The sequence below is a fragment of the Monodon monoceros genome, unplaced genomic scaffold (genome assembly GCF_005190385.1).
Source record: "Monodon monoceros isolate NGI ecotype Baffin Bay Population unplaced genomic scaffold, NGI_Narwhal_1 Super_Scaffold_12, whole genome shotgun sequence".
Classification (NCBI taxonomy): domain Eukaryota; kingdom Metazoa; phylum Chordata; class Mammalia; order Artiodactyla; family Monodontidae; genus Monodon; species Monodon monoceros.
The window spans coordinates 63,428,871-63,452,245 of NW_021703768.1; the positions used below are offsets into that span (position 1 = coordinate 63,428,871).

At 41.1% G+C, this 23,375-nt stretch overlaps 2 protein-coding genes across 9 annotated transcripts in view; both read left to right on the plus strand.

Moving 5' to 3' along the window:
* TENT2 (terminal nucleotidyltransferase 2) overlaps positions 1-3,377 on the plus strand; it is a 58,261-nt gene extending 54,884 nt beyond the window's left edge. For 5 of the 6 annotated variants that reach the window (XM_029216211.1, XM_029216205.1, XM_029216206.1 and 2 more), the window contains 2 exons: positions 290-369; positions 1,958-3,373. In XM_029216211.1, coding sequence (XP_029072044.1) covers positions 290-369; positions 1,958-2,032 — 155 coding nt within the window. In that variant the 3' untranslated portion in view covers positions 2,033-3,373. Of the gene's footprint in view, positions 1-289; positions 370-1,957 lie in introns of all 6 variants that reach the window. The other variant, XM_029216210.1, reaches the window with a different exon arrangement.
* Positions 3,378-6,316: 2,939 nt separating this feature from the next.
* CMYA5 (cardiomyopathy associated 5) overlaps positions 6,317-23,375 on the plus strand; it is a 105,299-nt gene continuing 88,240 nt past the window's right edge. For all 3 annotated transcript variants that reach the window (XR_003792767.1, XR_003792768.1, XM_029217891.1), the window contains exon 1: positions 6,317-6,677. Coding sequence is in view for 1 of the 3 variants with exons in the window: in XM_029217891.1 (XP_029073724.1) it covers positions 6,523-6,677 (155 nt within the window). In the remaining 2 variants the exon portion in view is untranslated. The remainder of the gene's footprint in view (positions 6,678-23,375) is intronic.

The following is a 23,375-nucleotide window of genomic DNA, read 5'->3' on the forward strand; positions in this document are numbered from 1 at the left end:
TTCAGAAATCTTACCTATTTTTATGATTTAGACTTAATATACCTATGCTGTTTACTTCACTTTTAGACATCTTCTCACTTGAATTTTATCTACCTTGTTAGACAGCTCATAGCTATTATAAAACTATTTATTATACACATAAATCTGATGTTAGGCTAAACCACATGCAATTGCTACTGTGTAGGTCAGAAACTGTCAAATATTGGCAATTTCATATAATTCAACCAAATAAAAAACTGAAGTTCTCATTTTAATAATTTCTTGTTTATATGTGCATTTAACATTGTAGAACCTTTTGATGGAACAAATACAGCCAGAGCTGTGCATGAAAAGCAGAAGTTTGACATGATCAAGGATCAATTTTTAAAGGTAAACAATGCATCAGATTAACTCTAGAAGCATTAGTGCACTAGTGTGCTTTGAAAATTAAAAAAAACATATAGGTAATAGGAAAGAACAGCTCTGGTTCCTGTGTTGTGAAGCAATTAATGTGGCACAATAGGGAATTTATTACTTGAATTTAGAAATACTCCTTCAGAGAGATCTGACTCCGCTTTTACTCACATGGCTTTCACTTTGTGGAAATAAGCATTTTCACAGTGAGCTTATTAAGCTCTCAAAATGAATGAATAAAACCTAAAGGACTCCTTTCCCTCCTTAAAATATTGGGGAAGAAACATAGCCTTAGAAGAAAGCCATGTCTGTTCCATTTTTTTCTTCTATATACCCCCTGTAACAAGAAACTAGAGCTCCATTTTATCTTTGTTTATATTCTGAGAAGTTACACAAAATGTATGTGTTTGTGTGCACACACATTTTATATATATAAAGTCATATATATGTAAACTGTAGTTTATTCCTTAGCTCTCTAGTCCACAGTATGAATTTTTTCATCAGTGATTTTGCTAGGTTTGATTCCTAGCTTCAAGTTATTCAACAATACAGAGTAGAAACACATTGATAGAAATATGTATAGTAATATTATGAGACATATAGGAGAGAATACTTCATAGAATAAAAAGATCAAGGAACTTGTGAAGATCATTTTAGAGGCATATTTTTTCATTACCAAGACATCAAAGTGGACTTTATTTTGATGATTATTAAAAATGCAAGTGTATCATGTTTACAGGCTGTCCTTCAAATTAGGCCCTCTCAGTTTGTCAACCAGAATAGAAAATTTAAAATGAAATGGAATTCTGTAGGGCAAAACAAGTATCCAAGAGGGAATGTTTTTCTCTATCAGATTAAATTGAGAACTCAAAAATAGCATTTCTACATTGCTGTTCTTACTGATGGGTGAGCTTTCATTTATGATTGTTTAGCTATAAAACCAGTACTTTTAGTCAGTTGAACAACTGAAGTAAGAACAAACTGCAAAGATCTGCAGCCACATTTTTTGGTAGTGGGCCAGATTTTTAGCTTATGAACAAGAATTTCAGTTTCTTTTTTCTCTTAAAAATTCTTTTCACTCTTCTTGTCTAGAGGTATTGTATAAGGTGCTTTATTATAGATTTACTCTCTCTTTATAAATAGTTTTTAATTGGAAGATTTCTAGATACAAAATAGTCAATCAAATAATTGAAGTAATCTTTCCTTACCCTCTCAAACCCAAAGGTTTTGTATTAATTACTTTGCTGTTTTAAATGACATTATCTAAATCGGTGAATAAATGTTAATATTGTCAGTTGCATCTTTTTGTACCACCTATGTGCTCATTTCTTTGTTAATGAATCGGAACTACACAGGTGTAAAGTTTTTAAATAACATCTTTCTGATGACAGAAACAATACTTTTACTGTGTTAAAAACTTGAGATATAAAAACACAGACACAAAAAAGTCATCCCAAATTTTACTGCCTTGAGAAATCACTGTTAACATTCTAGTAACTCTCCTTTCAGCCTTTTGTTCCACATATATTTTAGGTTTTAAGAATGATTTTTCTTTCTCTTCCAGTCATGGCACAGATTGAAGAACAAACGAGATTTGAACAGTATACTACCGTTAAGAACTGCTGTCCTGAAAAGATAACTGGCCTCTATTTCTTAATAAAGAACAGTAGTAACATCATAATGCATTTTGTTTACCTTCATCATGGTTTCTTTTTAATTGTTCTTCTTGTTTTCATGTTTTATTCTTAAGAGGACATACTTATATATGCATATTTTATTATGACATTTCCTAATAAAACCCTTTGATTTAAAGATGTATTTTTGAAAATGTTTACATTGATAATTAGTAATATTATGGCATGAATTTTCAGGAGATCAAATAAAATATTTTTTTGAGAATTATCAAATAAAAGTTTTTTGCTATAACTGTAATTAATTGTACCACATACTAATACTGAAGAGATGTGTGGACTGTTGGAAAGGGTCTGATGTATACATACTTAAAAGTATCACCTTCGGTAGATGGTTTGTTGCCTGAGTCTGTTCTAGTGAAGTGAAGATTCGAGTCAGTTATTCAGTTACTTGAAGCAAAATGAAATCTTTTATTTCAGTGAAATCACTGCAGAGGCATGGAATACTGGACAATTGCCTTAAGTCCTCACCTGACTCATCAGGATAAACTGAGGCTTTGTGTCGGTATTAGCATTTCATTAGTACCTCACATGCTTTTGGTGTACTTGTGATTGCTTTAAATTTTGTGTTGAAACAACTACATTTTGCACTGTAATAATATGAGCACTAACTCTGTATTGTACAGCAGTTAGGGAATTGTTTTGAAGAATCAGTTCAGTGTAGACATTTTGAAAAGGTTAAGTCCTCTGTGCTTTATGATAGCTTAGTGCAATTTGCACTTTTGTTTTACTTCCCGTTTTCCTGCTTTTATTTTTCCTGTGACATGAAGCAACAGAAACTGAAAGATCAAAGTTGAGATTATATCCTACTGATAGTATCAGAGTTTTTTCTGTGTATAATTATAGGATTGTAATCTAAACTGGAATTTTTAGGCAGTAAGCCACTATAAAATGTTCTAGATAAGACATAACATTATTATAAATAAAAGCTTAATGTTTGTAAAGATATCTTTTCCACAAGAAGAAATAGTGGTGGCTGCTAAAAATGCTACAGTGTTTATTAAGGTCGTTTTTGGTTTATGTAAATATTTGTAAATTGGTCAGTGCCTGTAAATTTAAATATAAATAATCTTAAAAACAGTTTTAACTTTTTCAAAAGGACTGTGTACAACTTCTTTTAGACCTGCTGTAGCACAGTTTGTACCTCTAATGTATTTGGTTTTTTTGCAGACCAATTCAAATGCTAACAAGACTTTTGCTTTTTGACTCATAAAAGGTGCATATTTTCATTTTTTTCCTTAAGTTTAAATTTTTGTATGATCAAATGGAATAAAGTTTATATATGGAAATTGTCGATGTGTTTTTTGCTTTTTTTTTTTTCTTTCTTCTGTGAAAGTCTTTACTTCTGAGATGAGATTGAGGCTGTAGTTATCATCTGGAGCTGAACCGAATCCAGTTATTGTGTGTAATTATTTAGATTATGCAGAGAATCTTGGAATCAAGTTCATTCATCTTTAAGCCAACTAGCCACATCAACGCCCTATTTCTCTGGCATTATTAGGAATGAAGCTTTCCACACAGGTGAATTTTTCAGTTTACTGATGATTAATGCTTTTGAAGCAATTAAGCTTTATATACTAGTTCTTTTTCTTGGAAATTTCCCTAAAATGTAATTTACAATATGCAACTCTTCTTTATCAGAATGTGTTGAGTATAATTAATATTCTAGTAATGACTCCAGGTAATAATTATAAACAATAAATAATAGCCATAGTACTCCATAGTAACACTGTGTAGCTGTCAGACATGGGTAAGTGTCTGGGGCATTCTGCCTCTATAGTATTATGACATTTCCTAATAAAGCCCCAGAATTTACTATGGACTCCTTCATGCCACTGTTTTCTCAGCTTTCAATGACCACCAGGCCCCCTATCTCACTGCTGCTGCTTTTCAGCCATATCGCTATAACAGATAATCAAGAAGTTGATAAATTTACACCCAGTTGTAAATCAATAGACTGAAACCTAAGATTATGCACTTTGTGACTGCTAAATATGTCAGATAAGTGGTCTATCAATATATGAGAGATTTTTTTTTTTTTTTTTTTTTTTTTGCACGCGGACCTCTCACTGTTGTGGCCTCTCCCGTTGCAGAGCACAGGCTCCGGACGCACAGGCTCAGCGGCTATGTCTCACGGGCCCAGCCGCCCCGTGGCATGTGGGATCTTCCCGGACCGGGGCACGAACCCGTGTCCCCTGCATCGGCAGGCGGACTCTCAACCACTGCGCCACCAGGGAAGCCCTGAGAATTTTTAGGCTTTTAAATTATTTTCAACATGAATTATTTAATTGTGTTGTGAATAATACATTCTTTTCTATTTGTATTGATCTGGCCATTTCTATGTTGTTAGGAAAGTAGTGTTAGAAAGTTTAAAATGTGCAATCTGTACTGCAGTTCTAAATTTTGGATTGGTTTGAGCTAAGATCTTCACAAATCTTGTTGACTATAGTTAGTGTTCCTAAGAAATTTTGAGTTAAATGGAGGGAATATACCTGTAGTTTTTTTTGTGTGTGTGTGATACGCGGGCCTCTCACTGTTGTGGCCTCTCCCGTTGCGGAGCACAGGCTCCGGACGCGCAGGCTCAGCGGCCATGGCTCACGGGCCCAGCCGCTCCGCGGCATGTGGAATCCTCCCAGTCCAGGGCACGGACACACGTCCCCTGCATTGGCAGGCGGACTCTCAACCACTGCGCCACCAGGGAAGCCCACCTGTAGTTTTGATTAGTGTTTAATAGATCCCACAGCTGCAGTTGATTCCTTTTTGTCCTAATGAGCAGACACTTGGGATTACTAATGCAAAAGCCAACCTGCTGTAAGAGAATGCATACTGCTGATGTTACACCTGGTTTAGTGAACCCTGGAAGGCTGGACTATTGTCTTCCCTCTCATGCCCCCCAGCTGATGCTTCTGTACTGTACCTCAACTACCTGTGGTTCTTTGCCCACAGACCTAATGCACACATATGAGCTAGGGATAACTGTAACTGGGGAATACTACCTAATTTACATTTATCATATTTAACAACTCTGTGAATAGAATTTGCTGTAATTAAAAATCAGTGTTAGCTCTTCTAGCCACAAAATCATTCTTATGAAAAAAAAGATCTTTATGTATTGTGAAGATATCTCTACCTGTTGTACATAGCAGGCCTGTTCTCTTCAGTGCAGGGACCTTTCATTAAGCACCTACTATGTGCTAAGTACTTTGCTAAGCTTCTGTGCTTGTATGAGATGGGGATAGTGGGACAAAGATAAACTTTCAGTCAGTCTGCTGGGGAAAGAGACACAAACATAATTTGAATATAGGATAATGTGGGAACCTAAAACAGTGTTATTGAACTTAAGCTGGGGATTTCAGAGAAAGGTGTGATCTTGAATGATGAGTACCCAGGTAAATAAAGACGGGAAGAACGTTTCAGGTGGAAGGAATTGTGTACATAAAGGCACAGTGGTGTGACTTGGTAAATGTTAGAACCCCCGACTTCCAAAGACAAGACCAGATAGCTAAGATGTGGGTTGTTAGCATTTATCTCCCCAAGGACCTTGTGCTTTAGTCCTAGAACAGTGGGAAGCCATTGAGGGCTCTTAAACATGGGCATGGCATGATCTGGGACTTTGGGTTGAATTTCAGACAAAACAGACTTTGGCCAATGTAGGGAAATTATTCCTCTTCAAAGTTTTAAGATTTGTGGTGATAAAAGTTTCCTGGCTGAATAATCCAGGGGTCACTGAGGAAGAGAATACAGAATATTGATTTGCAAATATAAAAGGAGCCAATACTGAACAATGGGCAGACTTTGTTTTCCATTGGGTCACTTTGCTAGCAAAAGGAGACCTTGAGCAAGCTAGGTACCCAAGCTCTTCTGAGCCTGTTTTCTCATTTATAAAACCAGCATCTTAGTTAAACCTACCACAGCAGAGTTGTGAGGGGGAAATTACGAGTGCCTGAACTAGTAGTAAGTGTTCTGCTCTGTAAAAGGGAGGAGTTATTTGGTTGGGATAAGGGCCCATCGAGTAGCTCAGTTCTGCTCCAAACCTGAAGCCTACCAAACCCACTCTAGAGGGAAGAGAAGCAGGGGGGCTGTGTGCCTTTCCTCCTCCCAACTCCCGGATGCAGCAGGAGCCTGCGCCCCTCGGAGTGGTGCTCTGCAGTTGCCCAAAGGGCCCGCCAGGGACCCGCCTAACTTGGGGCGGGGAGGGCTGCGGGAAGTTAGACGCGCAGGGAACAGGAGACGCCGAGCCCCGGCCCCAGAAGCTCGGTGGTGAAACTTTCTGACGCTTTCTATTTAAAGTCGCGGGGCTCGCCCGCCCCCGGGAGGGAACCCGAGCCGCCCCAGCGGGACAGGGCAGGGCCGCGCCGGGCCGGAGGCGCCGTCAGAGGGAGAACACCAGGCGCTGCGCGGGTGGTTCCGGCTCCAGCTCCGGCCCGGGAGAGGCGCGATGGCTAGCAGCGAGAGCAGCCACGCCGCGGACAGCGCCCTGGGCTCCGACGCGGACGAGGAGGTGACCCGGGGGCTGGACACTGAGGAGGAGTCGGGGGGCGAGGAGGACGAGACGGCCGCGGAGTCGGAGTCGGAGCCGGAGCCGGACGCCAGGTAGCGTGGGCCCCTCGCTCCGGGCCCGCAGCCAGACGCGCGCCGCCCGGGCCGGGAGGGCGGCAGCGAGGCTGGGCGGGTGCTGCGCGGGGGAAACGCCGCACCCTTCCTTTCCCTCTTTTTAAGCGCTGGGGTTCATTTCCCTCGAGCTAAGCACTTTCTCTCTGGGGGCGCTGCCTTGGGAAGAACTTGAAGGTGAAGGTGCTTGCTGTCAGCTGGAGTGACAGGCCCGGCTGGAGCAGCAAAATTCATCCCTCCCCAACCCCCTTTCCGCCCTCATTACCACCCCCTCCCCCCAGCCGGCTCCTTGTGACTTGCTGCTGCTCTTGTTTATTCCTGGGGATTTACTTCGGGTTCTGCCGAACTGCAGACTTGCGCAGAAATGCCTACATTTGGCCCAAAGCCTAGGAACAATCTTGAAAGCCTGAGCTAGAGGAGAAGAGGGTATGGGGTGGGGTGGAGGCCGAGAAGCCGTTCTGGAAACTTCAAAGGACTGAAAGTCTCCTGGATGCCCAGCACTGACCTAGGTTGCTAGAAGAGGACTTAATTTTGGTACAAACGCCCATACATTCTTTGGAAAAAAGAAGCATGAATTTCAGTCACCCCTGTTATTAAAATTCTGCTTTTTTTTTTTTTTTTGGTCTCAAACATTTATCAACATTACATGTGAATACAATTAGGTAATAACTATACACAAATGTGGGTCCCCCTGCCTCCCTTCTTTCTTGTAGGCCCTAAAATGAGAACAGCAGGAATCATCTCCTCTCGATTTGGATTTGTTTTTACCTTTCCTTGTTCTCTCTGAGTATGGGGATGGGGGTAGGGTGTTTGTTTTTAGTTTTAGGTTTTTTGTTTGTTTTTCGGTTTGTTAGTCAGTTGTGTCCCTTCCTAAATCTATTAATATCAGTAGAAAGGCTTTGTAGGGGACAGATGGTTGTGCAGCACTGCAGAGCGCCCATCTTACCCAAAGTTAAAAGTGCCGCCCAACCAAAGACAGCAGAGCTGAAGCTGAAACAGACCACAGAGGGGCATTGATTAGGGTGAACTGTCAGTCAGATAAGAAGTCTGGAATATCGGTCACATATTTACCAAGTGGGGAGCAGGCACAGTCCCTGCCCTCAAAGACTTTATGGAAGAAGTTAGGAAGCAATATGGGGACCATGAGACAATGTGCTGAATACACGAGAGGGGAGGGAAGGACAGACCATGGTACCGTGGAAGGTCAGAAGAGTGTGTAGATCTGCGGCTGCCTTCAAAAGTAGTGGGCATGACTTAGGCCCTGGAGAATGGGCAAGAATTGCAGAAAGGAGACGCAGAAGAGAAGGCACCTGTGGGAGATGGAACAGGAGTAGGGACCTGTGATTCCTGGGCAGTATTGAGAAGGGGAAGTCTATCAATCCAGCCTTTTCCCTTAATGGCATCCAGGATCCTCATATCCTTTTGCCCAAGCAAAATTTGCACCCCTGCCACCCAAGAATCTGAAAACTCGTTTACTCTAAAATGTGAGCAGCTGATAGAGATTCAAAATACCACTTTGGGGTTGTGTTGCCCTTTGCCAAAGGTCAAGATCTTCAGGTAAAGGCATGATTTATCTGCAGTAAATGTCAGCCTGCTCTGACTACAGATGATAAGGTGGACACCAGGCCAAGCGTCGGAATGTAGAGTGGAGGGAAATATGGGGGAAGAGGTAGATGGTGGTGGTGGAGGCCTTGAAAGCCATCCCATTTAAAACATTTTAGATTTGATGACATGGGTAACAAGAAATCAGTAAACTTCTGGAGAGGATTTAGGAGAACAGATTGGTGTCATTGAGAAAGGAGACTGACAGGCAGATTGGAAAGTTGTGTTTGGGGAGGGCTCAGGGCAGAGAGGCAGCAGCAGAGAGAAGGAAGGGAGATATGTAGGGATTGCTCCATGGTGGGGCAAGGCGAAGGGAGGTGGCAACTGTAGGCTCTTTCAGGAGAGAGGTTTCTGTTGGCAGGAACTCCTCTGGGAAGTGGGAGTTCTTGAATGTTTTCTAACCTCAAAGTGTGATCAGAAACCAAACCATTTTGGTGGGCGTGAGTTTACAAATATGGCCTAAAGTTCTTCTTTCTTCTGAGACTAGAGGTGAGAGCTTCGAATATTCTCTAATTTATGGGAAGGAAGAATGATGAGACATTCTTCCTCTCAGGTCTTCCATCCAAGTTTTACAGGTAAAAAAGGGCTCACTCCGTGCCAGGCTCAGTTCTCGTTTTAAACCCTCCCAGCAGCGCTGTGAGGTAACTGTCCTGTTATACGTGAGGAAACCGAGGCTTTACGTAATTTACTGAGGGTATAAGGCAAGTAAATGTAAGAACCAAGATGTGAGCCTCTGTCTGTTTACTCCCAGCCACTGCTAGACTTCCACACCTCCCTTCTTTTGGAGGAAAGACCCTTTCTTACTGTAGGGGAAACTTGAATGGCTCCAACTAACTTCTATATGGAAAGATTATTGGAGGAAAGGGAAAGACCTTTTATTCACTATTCTGAATAATAATGGGAGTTTTCCTCTTCTTGAATGGAAAAGTTGTCTCTGTGTTTCCTCAAAGATCAGAACTATTTGCAGAAGTTGAATTACAGACTGATTTTTTTTTTTTAATTGAGAGGCATGAAAGTAACATGAAAGTAACTGAATGGAAATAGCTTAAGTAATAATAACAGAATGATTGATGATGGCATCTCTTTTGGTATTATTAAGCCATTATTAAAATGTTATTTATGAAGATTTCTAACATTATGGGAAGTGCATATATTGAATTTGAAAAAAAGTTCATTTTATAATTTAGAACGATCTCACTATAAAATAAAGTGTGTATTGGAAAAAGGCTTAAAAGGTTAATAAAGCTTAGCATAATAAAGGTTATAGTAACTTTTATTAACCTTAAGGTTAAACAAAGGTTAATAGTCATTGTCTCTGAGTGATGGGATAATGGTCGACTAAACTTTTTTCTTTAACTATATTTTTTGGTTTTTCTGTAATGAACAGACAGTGCACTTTATTATCAGAAAAAAACTTCACTTTTAAAAACTCAAAAGGTACAAAGCATCATCTGGTTGTGCATCCTTTCTTTGTTCTTCCAGCAATAATATATAGAATTATCTATAGCCACCTTTCTGAATCAAGGAAAAAAATCACCTTTAATTGTAAAGTGCAGGGAAGCTCACCATTATACATGCCAGTATTTGTATTAGATTAGAGAACTACCCTTCTGATATATCATTCAGTGATATGAATATCATTGGCAGGAAGAGTCCTGAGTGGCAACCCTGTTTGCCATTCCATCATGGGCAAATCTCCCATCCTCTCTGAGCTCCATATTTCTCATCTCTAAATTGGGATAATTTTACAGATTGATAAAAAGGGATAATTAGTGATAATTTCTAATTCATAGGTTGTCACAGGATTAAATAAACTATGTGAACATGTGTAAGAGTGCTTGGCCTTTAGTAGGTTACCGGTAAGTTTTAATTTCTTTACATCCCTTCAGATGAATCATTACTAGCAGCCAAGCTACCTTCTGCCCACCATTCATCAATGAGGGGAGAGTGATGTCTCCATTTTCGGTATGAGAAATGGTCCTATTCCACTTTGGCTTTCCTGTGTTCCTTCATTCACTAAACATTCATGGAATGCCTACTAATTGCCAAGGACCGTGCTGGGGATACAAACATTACTAAGACTCCATTACTGTCCTCAAGATAGTCACATTCTAGGTGGAGAAACAGAAAAATGTAATTATGTCGTTAACTGTTATAAGAGATATAAGGAAGAAAAGGTCTGTATGAAACACCTCAAAGTAGACAGGAAGTCCTGAGGTCTATCCTGCCTGGAAGGATGGGGGAAGACTTCATCCAGGGCCTTTGGAGCAGGGTCTTCAATCATAATGAAGTGCCCAGAGGGCTCATTGTTTGTGGATATAAGAAAAAGATTTTCATATTGCTAAAACTTCATACAAAAGTTGTATGTAAAAAGCATCTCTATAAAACCTGCAGGATTTGAGAGCTAGGAGAGGCTATAGAAACATCTTTTCCCAACCAATCCTTTTACAGATTCAGCAACTGAGTTTCAGGGAACATTTGTTCAAAGTCACACAACTTTTTAGCGGTAGAATTAGGACTAGATCCCGGTGTCTGGACTCCAATCTATGTTCGTTTGTTTATTCATTCAACAACTACTTATTGAACTCTTACTATGTGTCAGGCACTTTCTAGGCACAAAGGATACAGCAGTGAACAAAATGAACCAAGTCCCTGCCCTCCTGGGAGTGGCTTTCCAGGTTGGGGAGACAAATAAACAAACAAATATGTAGTATGGCAGGTGGCAATCAGTGATATGAGGACAAGTACAGCAGATAAGGGTTATACTGTTTTGGATCAGGTGGTGAAGAAAGCCTCTGTGATGAGGTGACATTTGAGCAGAGACTGAAGAAATGAGTATTCTAGGCAAAGAGGAGAGCTGGTGCAAGGGCGCTGAGGCAGGACTGTGTGTGGCTTATTTGAGGAACACAAGAGCAGAGTAAATAAGGGGAGAGTGATGGGAAATGAGTCTAAGAGGTGGTTGGGTTGCAAATCATGTAGGACTTTGCAGGCCATGATAAGGCCTTCTGATTGTATTCAGAGTAAAATAGGAAGTTGGGTTCTGCCTACCATACCACTCAGGGTTAAAAAAAGAAAAGAAGACCACGGTGATTGCATTATCCCATTAAATAGTAAGCGCCTGTACTCTCGTATACTCATTGAACACCTGTTGGGTGCCCAACACTGTACTAAATGTTTCAAGCTTATGGTCTCCTGTATGGAGGAAGTTACGTAAATAGACATCCATGATTTTTGTATTTTTCTGACTGTAGTCCGACGAAGCCTGACTCTTTTGGTCTTTCCCACAGATCACTTGGAAATTTTTCAGAATTTTTGTTTTGGATCTTTTCTTTGGTCAATTTTAATTTCTCTGTTTAAGCGCAGAGGTTTTTGCTACAACAGTGCCCAAATCTTAAAAATCATGTTCATTTGCAGCTTTGCCAGTGCCTGTATAAAAAGTCTGCCTAAGCGGATAGAATTAAACTTATTAGTGACATTTACGTTTAATCATTGTAAGAAAGAAACCTATTGGAAGGTGAGGGGAGTTTGTAAATGGTTTTTGTTATCAGTATGGAGCAGTCTGTTGCCATATGTCTATTTATATGATGTCTCTCACTTCTGTGCTTACCTAGGTGTTTTGACAAGGGTGTTATTTGAGACAGCCCTCTTTTGAGGTCAGTGGAAAAAGCTGAGATGGGAGGGGTGACTACTTAGGATGCCAGAGACTGAGGGAGGAGAGAAGATAAAGCAGAGGCTCTTGGAGCCAGGAATTGAGCTATTTAAGTGTTGGCTGGATGGGTATTACATGCCCTTGGTGAGACTTTGACTCCGTATAGGGGACTACAGCAAGAGTTGGATTTTTTTTCTTTAAAACAGCAAACCGACCAAAATGTGGGACATTTTAACTGATAGAATTTTGCCAAAAAAAAAAAAAAAAGTGTCTTATATTCCCTGGATATTCTGAACCTAGGCTCAGTGAAAGCCTTGACTCAATTCGGACAAAGTAACCAAATTCCCCTTCCTTGCTACCAAAAGAGAGAATCAGGTATAAGAGACTGGATGTGGTTTGTACCTGAAATAGTAATCTTTGATGTAGCCCAGTATTATCCAATATTTCTATTGGATAATAAAATAATTACAATGTGAACCACATATATAATTTATAATTTTCTAACAGCTACATTAAAAAAGTAAAAAGAAACAGATGAAATTAATTTTAATAATATGTTTATTTAACTCAATATCCAAAGTATTATCATTTCAACATATGATCAATATAAAAACTATTAACGGGATATTTTACATTTTTGTGTGCCAAGTCTTTGAAATTTGATGTGTGTTTTACATTTACAGTACGTCTCAATTCTTCTTCCCCACCCCCAGGCTACATTTCAAATGCTCAGTAGCCACATGTGGCTAGTGGCTACCATATTGGACAGTACAGGCCTGATAATACCTAGAAATCCATTAACTTCACTGGAATGCAGAGAACTGTTCCACTGATAATGAGTTCTATATGCTTGGCCCTATGCAAGGCACCAGAGACATAAGGGTGGTTGAATGGCACAGTTCCTTCTTAAGGAGCTCACAGCCTGGTGAGGGGAAGCAGTTAACTCCAACATAATGTCATAGCACTACACTGAGGATATTAACAAGGGAACGGAGAAAAGAAGTATATTCTTCTTAAAATGAAATTTAGAAAGATTTTGCAGAGGTGATACTCCAGCTGGGCAGAAAGATATTCCAGACACAATATGTGATTAGATATTCTTTAGTTCCTGGTTCCAGCTCTTGTGCTAATTACTGCTCTGTTTGAGCTTTCTTTTTCTCATCCAGAATCACTCAGAATTTCCAGGACTGCGAATATTTGTTGAATTAATAAGTGAGTGGCATGAATAAATGAGTGAATGAATGAGCAGGTGAATATCAAGTCATCCAAATTCCCTTGAGAAGCAAATTTAGTTGGGATGCTGAACCTGTTAGATTAGGTAGAATTTCATTAGTTGCTGACCATTCATTTTCCAGGGATTGACAATAGCCAGGGACTCTGGAAACACAATAGCTTGGAGGGGACAGTGATAAGTACTGAGGGATTGTTCAATTAGGATGTCTGTGGTTATCATTCCCACCTTCTGTGACTCATTGGGAAGCCTCCCCTAGACTGACCCTTGAGCTGGATCATAGATGGACAGATAAGAATAGGCTCTGCATTTTGCCCAGAGAAAAGTTCTCTATTAAGGCAACCGGAGTGTATTCAGTTCCAAAACTCTACATCCTAGTCTGATAAAGTCCAAGATATGTGGGAGGGTTAATTGATGCTACCAAACTCTAAATGCTCAAAGCCCTCTCATGGAGCCATTACTATGCTTTCTTAGTTTGGGTACACTTCTCTTAAAAAAAAAAATCCACAGCTAAACAGAAATTTTCATCACAAATTTCCTCTTATTGGCTGAGTTCACTAGGGCACTTAAAATTGTTGACTTGTAAATAAAATGAATTTCCTCCTGTTATGACTTCATTAAATTAACATTTATTAAGTGGAACATAGGGTGCCGGATGGTGAGCATGAGTAGCAATTCAACAACAAAAGACCACAAGAGAAATTGAACTAGAGAAGTTTACTACTCACAAGTCCTGGAGGAAATGCACAGCGTACCTCAAGGGGCCATACAGGGAGGTCAAGGCAGAGTGAGTACAGGCAAAGGGAGAGACAAAACCTGGCACACATGCCTTTATTAGGGTCTATGTGTGGAATTCTTGGGGGTTCTTGGGCTAAGGCTGGATCAGTCAATTCAAACCAAAATGCATGGGGTTTTGGTAAATTTCACAGGGGTCTTATCTAAGGGGCACACAGGGGAAGACGATGGAAGGTGAGGGAGACTATTGATCACAAAAACTGTTGGGGAAGTCATATCAGGAGCTTACTATGAGGACTGTCTCCGGGACATGTTCTTACATGAGGAGGCTGGTGTCAGTTTAAGGCCCCTGCAGGCCACTTGGTCCAACAAAATGAATGCCAGAGCAGCAATGCCACCATGTTGCTTAGCTAAATTCGAGACACCTCCAATTTCAGAAATGTACCTACTGAAAGAAAAGAGGCTCATTCATTCAACAGATATTTGATGAGGGCCTACTGTGTGCGAAACAAAGTAAATTAAATCTAGAATGAGTGAAGAAAACAGAGTTCCTAATCTTTAGAGTTGAGTCTCTGGAGAGGGCAGGCATTAAACAAATAATCTCACAAGTAATTAGTTGAAGCAAATGCATTGGTAAAATGAATTGGGCCTGGGGAGCAGATGCAGGGTTCTGCTAGGATCCCGATCCTTCAAGTCCCAGTCTCTGAGGCCTCCTTGCTCCTTCCTCTGGGAGTTTTCTGTTGGTCTCCTTGCCATCTTGCTAGCAACTTCTCTATCTGCCTACAACAGGAGGTTTCACTGCCCTGTGGTCCACATACTGCTGGAAGGCCTGGCTGCTGATGACATTTATCCTAGACAGGACTTTAGCATCATCTCCCTGACCTGTTTATGCTTCTGATAACTGAACAGAGACCCAGAGAAGGAAGGGAAACCGACATCAACTCAAGGAATAGCTAGTCTATTCCAAGCATGGTCACTTGTTAGTTTGGTCTATTTTCACAATAGCTCTATGATATATGCATTGTTTTCATTCCCATTTTATGGAAGAGAAAATGGAGACTTAGCAAGCTTGAGTAATTTACCTAATGTCAGATGGCTAGTAAGTATGCTAGGATTCTAACCCTAGTCTAATGGCATAGCCAATCCTGGAACACTCATGAGTTCAGTGCTCATCACCAGCTCTAACACACATCTGGTGTTTATTAGCCAATTTCTTTCTTTTTCTGAGCATAAATTTACTTTTAAAAAACAATTATTTTGATTTACTTCTGATTTTAAAAGCAAAACATAAAAGCCCCAGACAATCTATGTAGTAGCTAATCCTGACCAGCACCTCAGCTATATTAAGTTTCCTAGTGTGTAATAGGGAGAGTAGGTCTTATGTTTAAAAATAGATGTTAGGGAAAAAAAAAAAGATGTTAGGCAATCCTGTGTGCTTGAGTTTTAATAAGGTCAAACATAGCAACACCAAAATAACTTCTCTGCATGCTCTATGGGATCATATGATAAATGTTCAATAGGTATTTACTTATAATATCTATAAAATTCAGATCCTCTGTTTAAAAGACAGAATTTGTATGATTTAGCATGGTATACTCTGAAGTTTTCATATCTAGTATTTTTTTTTTTTAAGAGAGAATGAAGAGAAGAGAGTGAGACAACAGTCTGTCTCTTCTTAGAGTTTTGGAATGTCCAAGAAGGACAGTTTTGGAATGTCCAGTAAAGTCTCTCTTCATCTAGCGCCATTTTGGGCATAAACCAGATTACAATGCAAAAACACTTGATAGGATTGAAAAGACCTGGGTTATCATCCTGGCTCTGCCATTTACCAACTGTGTGACTTGGGGCAAGATAGCCTCTCTGCATCTTTACCATGGCTTCCAAGGCCCTACCTGACCTCATTACTTCTCAGCTCATCTCATACCCTTCCTCTACTACATTCCAGCCACACTGGCTTTTTTTCTGAACCTCCTGTGTGCTGTGCTAAGCCTGTCCCTGAATCCAGGCCTTCGCTCTTGCTGTTTTCTCTCCCTGGAACACTTTTTCCTTAAATCCACCCTTCACGTTTCGGTGGAAATGCCACCTTTTTTAAAGAGGCTTTCTGCAACCATCCTGCCTGATGGGCTTTCTTCACATCTTTCACTATCGCATTGTTCACTGTTTCACATTCCTCTTCATGGCACCTGTCACTGTCTGAAATGGTATCTTTTTGTGTATTTATTGTTTATTGCCACCACTAGAGTGGAAGCTGCATGAGGGCGGGGGCCTTGCTTCTCTTCTCTGCTGCATCCCCAGCAGCTAGAACACAGTGTCAGGCACACAGTAGGTGCTTAAGAAATGGTTAAGTGCATAAGTGGTTGGATTGCAACACAAAATGTTTCATTCTAGGATCTCAGGTTTCCTCCTCTCAGATCAATACCACTCTTCAACACCTTGTTCTTAGGTGCCAAAGCAAGGACAGGGAGAATGAGAACTGAGAGTGGTCTTTGAATTTGGAAAATGCAAGTCAACAGAGAGAGATTAATGACATTGAAATGTAAATGCCTTTGAGAAGGTTAATAGCTTAAACCTATCAGCATCTGTTTTAGGTTGGATTCCCTTTGGAACAGATACCTTCATATATAGGATCTAAGAGACTCTCCTGGGAGAAGAGGGGACCTGGAAGGGGAAATGAGTGCTTAGAAGAGTAGTGAGAGGGCACTAAGGGCAGACTGGCATTATAGCTGCACCCCTATCTATGCTGCACAGAGGAGGGAGCTAAGGATATTACCTAGGAAACTGCAGAAAACAACTTTCTCCAAACCCTTGGCTTCAGATCACTAACAGCCCTGGGAGGCAGTGATATTCTTATCAAAAGAGGCATGGGGGTGGGGAGAAAGCATACACAAAGTTAACAGTGTTGATATCTGAACTAAAATTGCCTGGTAACCGAATGTGTAGTTCAATTGGCCTGAAACCGCACAACTTACACTGGGACTTGAACTCACAGGCCGGGACTCAAACCCAGCCAAAACTCAGATTGGGACTTGAACCCACAGTCTTTTATTTATTTATTTTTTTGGCTGCTTTGGGTCTTCATTGCTGCGCTCGGGCTTTCTCTAGTTGCGGTGAGCGGGGGCTACTCTTCGTTGTGGTGCATGGGCTTCTCATTGTGGTGGCTCCTCTTGTTGTGGAGCACGGGCTCTAGGCACGTGGGCTTCAGTAGTTGCGGCACGCGGGCTTCAGTAGTGGTGGCTCGTGGTCTCCAGAGCGCAGGCTCAGTAGTTGAGGCGCACGGGCTTAGTTGCTCTGCGGCATGTGGGATCTTCCCAGACCAGGGGTCGAACCTGTGTACCCTGCATTGGCAGGCAGATTCTTAACCACTGCACCACCAGGGAAGTCCCCCACTGTCTTTTAGTTGAGATTGCACACCTGGTCTCAGGACTTACTGAAGTTCAGGTTCTTTATGTCTCAGTGCAGAAGGAATTCAGCCAGAGGCAAAGTTATAGGTAAGAAGTAGATTTATTGAGAGAGATACACACTCCATAGACAGAATGCAGTCCATCTCAAAAGGTGAGAGTGACCCCAGAATATGGGGTGGGTAGTTTTTATGAGCTGGGTAATTTCATAGGCTAATGAATGGGAGGATTATTCCACCTATCTTGGAGAAAGGGAGGAGATTTCCAGGATTTGGCCACTGCCCACTTTTTGGCCTTTTTGTTTTGTTTGTTTTGTTTTTGTTTTTTAAAAATTTTGATTAGAGTATAGTTGCTTTACAATGTTGTGTTAGTTTCTGCTGTACAGCAAAGTGAATCAGCTATATGTATACATATATCCCCTCTTATGGATTTCCTTCCCATTTAGGTCACCCACAGAGCACTGAATAGAGTTCCCTGTGCTAGTAGGTTCTCATTAGTTATCTATTTTATCCATAGTATCAAGTATCAATAGTGTATATATGTCAATCCCAATCTCCCAATTCATTCCAACCCCTCCTTCCCCCCTGGTATCCATACATTTGTTCTCTACGTCTGTGTCTCTGTTTCTGCTTTGTAATAAGATTGTCTATACCAATTTTTTCAGATTCCACATATACCCGTTAATATACAATATTTGTTTTTCTCTTTCTGACTTACTTCACTCTGTATGACAGTCTCTAGGTCCGTCCATGTCTCTAAAAATGACCCAATTTCGTTCCTTTTTATACCTGAGTAATATTCCATTGTATATATGTACCACATCTTCTTTATCTATTCTTCTGTTCATGGACATTTATGTTGTTTCCATGTCCTGGCTATTGTAAATAGTGCTGCTATGAACACTGGGGTGCATGTGTCTTTTTGAATTATGGTTTTCTCTGGGTATATGCCCAGTATGGTCAGCCTCGGAACTGTGAGGGTGCTGGTGAGTGTGTCATTTAGCATGCTAATGTAGTACAGTGAACATATAGTGAGGCTCAAGGTCTACTGGGAGTCGAATCTTCCGCCATCTTGGACCTAGTTGGTTCTAACCAGTTTATGTCACATCCTCAAGGGTTGTGTCATTCTTTTTTCGGCCATACGCGGGCCTCTCTCACTGTTGTGGCCTCTCCCATTGCGGAGCGCGGGCTCCGGACGCGCAGGCTCAGCGGCCATGGCTCACTGGCCTAGCTGCTCCGCGGCATGTGGGATCTTCCCGGACCGGGGCACGAACCCGTGTCCCCTGCATTGGCAGGCGGACTCTCAACCACTGTGCCACCAGGGAAGCCCTGTGTCATTCTTTTAAAGATTGTGCCCTGTCCCCTTCCCTCCTGTTTCAGGCTGATAGAATTAGGACTCTTACTTTATTTACATATTTGACCATTTGGAAGAAAATCCTAGTGGAGTCCCTGATGGCAACCTAGGTTGGCAGGGTGATGGAGGACCAAGGCAGAGAGAGGACTGCCAGCATCAGTCAGCACCTTATCATCTGAATAACAAGAATCAATGACCTACTTTATCTTGAAGGAAAACTGCAAGAAATGGCAACCACTTCCTAAGAGTTTTCTATTTCTCTCTGCTCCAGTTCCTCCTTGCTGCTCAACCTGCCAAAGTTTCCACTTGTCAATCCCATAAGTTCCCATGGACTGAGTTTGCATAGATTAAGAGTTTAGAATCATGAATTCAGAAACCCAAACTTTAGTAACAATACTGACATTGAACAGGTTTCTAGTTGCCGGTAGAGACATATGTAAGTGATTTTCTCTAGGTGAGGGGTGCTGCCTTGGGTTCCAGAGTCTGTGTCAGTCAGTGGTTTTTTTTTTTGTTTTTTTTTTGAGGTACGCGGGCGTCTCACTGTTGTGGCCTCTCCCGTTGCAGAGCACAGGCTCCGGACGCGCAGGCTCAGCGGCCATGGCTCACGGGCCCAGCCGCTCCGCGGCATGTGGGATCTTCCCAGACCGGGGCACGAACCCGTGTCCCCTGCATCGGCAGGCGGACTCTCAACCACTGCGCCACCAGGGAAGCCCCCAGTCAGTGTTTTGAGTTGCAATAGAAACTGTGACCGATTTAAGCAGAAAATGACTTTATTCAAAAGATGTTGATAGCTCACAGAATTGTGAGAATTGTTGAAAAGTAGGTTTATTGTAGCCAGGAACAACTCTTAAAACCATGCCTCAAAACTGGTCTGGTGGACTATACAACACAATTATAAAAAGACAAATAGCCCAATTTAAAAATGAGCAAAGGATCTGAATCAACAGTTCTCCAAGGAAGATATACAAATGTCCAATGAGCACATGAAAAGATGCTCACCACCATTAGGTATCAGGGAAATGCAAATCAGAGCCACAATAATATACCACTTCACACCTGCTAGGGTGTCTATAATCAAAAAGACAAATAATAACAAGTGTTGGTGAGGATATGGAAAAATCAGAATCCCCATACACTGCTGGTGGGAATGTAAAATGGTGCAACTGCTTTGAAAAACAACCTGGCAGTTCCTCAGACAGTTAAACAAAGTTACCATATGACCCAGCAATTCCACTCCTAGGTATATCCTGAAGAGAAGTGAACATGTATGTCCACATAAAAACTTGTACACAAGTGTTCCTAGCAGCATTATTCATAATAGCCAAAAAGTGGAAACAACAGAAATGTCCATCAACTATTGAATGGATAAAAAAAATGTACATTCATACAATGGAATATTATTCAGCCATAAAAAGGAATGAAATACTGATTCTTGCTACAACGTGGATGAACCCTGAAAACAGTATGCTATGTGAAAGAAGGCAGACACAAGGATCACATTGTATATTTCCATTTATATAAAATGTCCAGAAATAGGCAAATCTTTAGAGACAGAAAGTAGATTAGTGGTTACCTAGAGCTGGGAGGGAGATAGGGGGAGGAATTAGGGGATGTTGCTTAAGGGGTGTGGGGTTAATTTTGGGGTGATGAAAATGTTTTAAACTTGATTGTGGTGATGGTTGTACAACTCTGTGAATATACTAAAAGCCAGTGAATTATACACTTTAAGTGGGTGAATTGTATGGTATGTGAATTATATCGCAATAAAGCTGTTTTTTTTTTTTTAAGTTCTCTGGAAACAGTTGCCATTACTGTTGGGCGCTAGATGTCATAGTTTATACTATTTCCACTTCCATACCAGCAGCTCAACATGGCATCAGCTGTAACCTCCACTACCTTCAGAGAGAGTGAGGAACCCCACCTCCACTTCCTCCGTCGCTAGCTCTCAAGTCAGTCTGTAATGAGTGTGAAGGTCATCACGAGTAGCTGGCACTGTCAGATCTACCTCCTCCAGGACCCCCAAGGTGGGGAATGTACCAAATGGGAAGAGAGGTCAGAAGCTGGACAGTCAAAAAGGATGTCAGATGTCCACTAGGACAGTATGGGGCACTGGGCTAGGCTTTCACCAGGTGTTACCTGACCCTCAGGATTTTTAACATATGATGCAGTAGATTTTGCTTTTTCTATGGATATACAACACTTTATTTAAACAACGGAGCAAATCAACTAGTTAACATTTCCATAAGGAATTTAATTGAAAATACAACACAGAGCAATGACCAAATATACAACCATATAATGTTGAAGTACCTTTTCCCGTTAAATATCTACTGAATCTGAATATCCCTGTTTATTCTAGCCTTGACTTTACATTTTATGATACAAACAAACAATTCTTTCATTTAGGCCTCAGCATGGCCTGTCTTACGTACCTTGGTATCTCTGCTTTGGGGTTTCAAAGCCCTATTAAAATCTGTCAACTATCTGTTTGCTATTATCAGAAAATTAATTGCCTTCTAATCCTTTTAGTCTGTATACCTAGGTCAATCCTGTGGAGAATTGTGCTGCAACTCACAAAGTGGGCTGCTCTGACCCTGGTCACGGGGAGAAATGAGACTCAAGTAGTGTCAGATTCTCTTTTCTGGTAACTTAGAAGTGGAGACACGAATTCTGTTTAGCTAGTTTTAGAAGAGAAGGGTTTGAGGACAGGTCTCGACTTTTTGGAGATCTATTCAATGTTATTTTGATCTTTTTAATAATATTTTGTCATAGAATATTGGTTGTCATGTTTTCGAAAATTATTAGTTTATTTTTCTGTTAGTTAAAAAAAGATTTTAAATTTACATCTGTCCAAGAAGAACATTAGCTAAAATTGCTGAGCATAATTTGGTATCTGGGATGGTATCCAGAAAAAATTGCTGTGTAATGCTAAATAAAAGCTATCTGTCAGGGCAGGGAGCCCAGAGTACAGTAGTCCCCTCTTATACACAGTGGATATTTTCCAAGACCCCCAGTGGATGCCTGAAACCACAGGTAGTACTGAACCCTTAGGAACAGTAAGAGATTAACAACAATAACTAATAACAGAATAGAACAGTTACAACTATATATTATAACAAGTTATATGAATGTGGTCTCTCTCTCAAAATATCTTACTGTATTTCATTCACTCTTCTTGTGGTTCTGCGAGATGGTAACATGCTTATGTGATGAGATAAAGGGATGTGAATAACGTAGGCATTATGATGTAGGGTTAGGCTACTACTGACCTGACAGTATGTCAGTAGCAGGATCATCAGCTTTGGGTGATCTGGATCATGGAGCCCGTGTGATGTCAGTGGTTGGATGTCAGGAGCAGACGATGTCCATGTGGGGTGGGATGGAGCGGTATGGTGCAAGATTTGATCACGCTGCTCTGAATGGCACTCAATTGAAAACGTATGAGTTGTTTATTTCTGGAATTTTCTATTTGATATTTTTGGACCATCGTTGACTGTGGGTAACTGAAACCATAGAAAGTGAAATTGTGAAGAAGGGAGGACCTTTGTATAGAAGACGGGTTTTGAGGAGACCCTATACAGAGGGGAAGGCTAAGACTCTGAATTCAGGATCACCCAAATGAGTTTCTAAAACCTGAAAACAATCCAGCCAAAACAGAGCACCTACAAGGAATGACTGGCTCAGAATTCTGTGAGTATACCTTACTGTCTACCCATCTGTAAGAGAGAGAAAGATGTTTGAAGCTGTCCTGTCACCCACAAGGGCTCCATCCTTTATCAAGGCAGATTAGGCCAACAGCCAGAGGTGAGGTAATGTCGCTTTTCCCATCCCTTTCTCTTTGTTCTCTGGAATCTAGAGATGGGAAGAGGGAGAAGCAATAAAACACCTTTTCAGAAAGCCAGGTGCTTCTGCTTTTGTTTTTGGTGTATCGCTTAATCTCCTTGGGAACAAATTGTGTGTTACAAAAAAAAACCCCTAAGAACTCCAAGACAATTTTGTAGACTCTGGGACTGAAGGTGTCGTTTGGTGGCAGCTGTGTTGAGCCATGTGCAAGAGAAACAGAGGTACCTGTGTTAGAGGAGAGACACATACACAGAGACAGAGAGACACATCCCTTGATTCCTGGTGGTTTTCCTTTTTTCTCTTCGCTGTGAGGCCTGGATACCCCTCCTGCCTGCCCTTGGATTTCATGAGACATCTCTATTTCCTTAAGATAAATCCCTTCTATTTAAGCTAGCTTGAGGGCATTTGCTTCTTAATACCACGACTCCCTCACCTCTTCTAACATTCTTGTTCCCCTACAGACCTTGGCTACACATGTGCCCTTCCTCAGGGCTAGTCAAAAGAACCCCCTAAAGCTGGAGTCATGCCCCACATTTCAAGAAATACTTTTTTTTTCCCACCATCAGGAATCTTTTGAACATCGATAGCCACACTATCAAAACCCAAAGCTGCCATTGGTATATCATGACCACAACATGCCACCCCCATATTTTTTAAAACCTGTCTCAGATCTGAAGGAACTAATCCTTCCCATCCACATGCCTTCCCATTGCCAATATTTTAAGGTCTACTGAACATAGAGTTATAGACCTGAAGAGAAGTTTCTGATGAACTAACACCAACTTTAGCATATACCGTTCAGGTGCTGGTAGCAAAAAGCTCTTGATCAATCTCAGTTTGACCTCAAGCATCAGAGTCCCAGAGTTTCT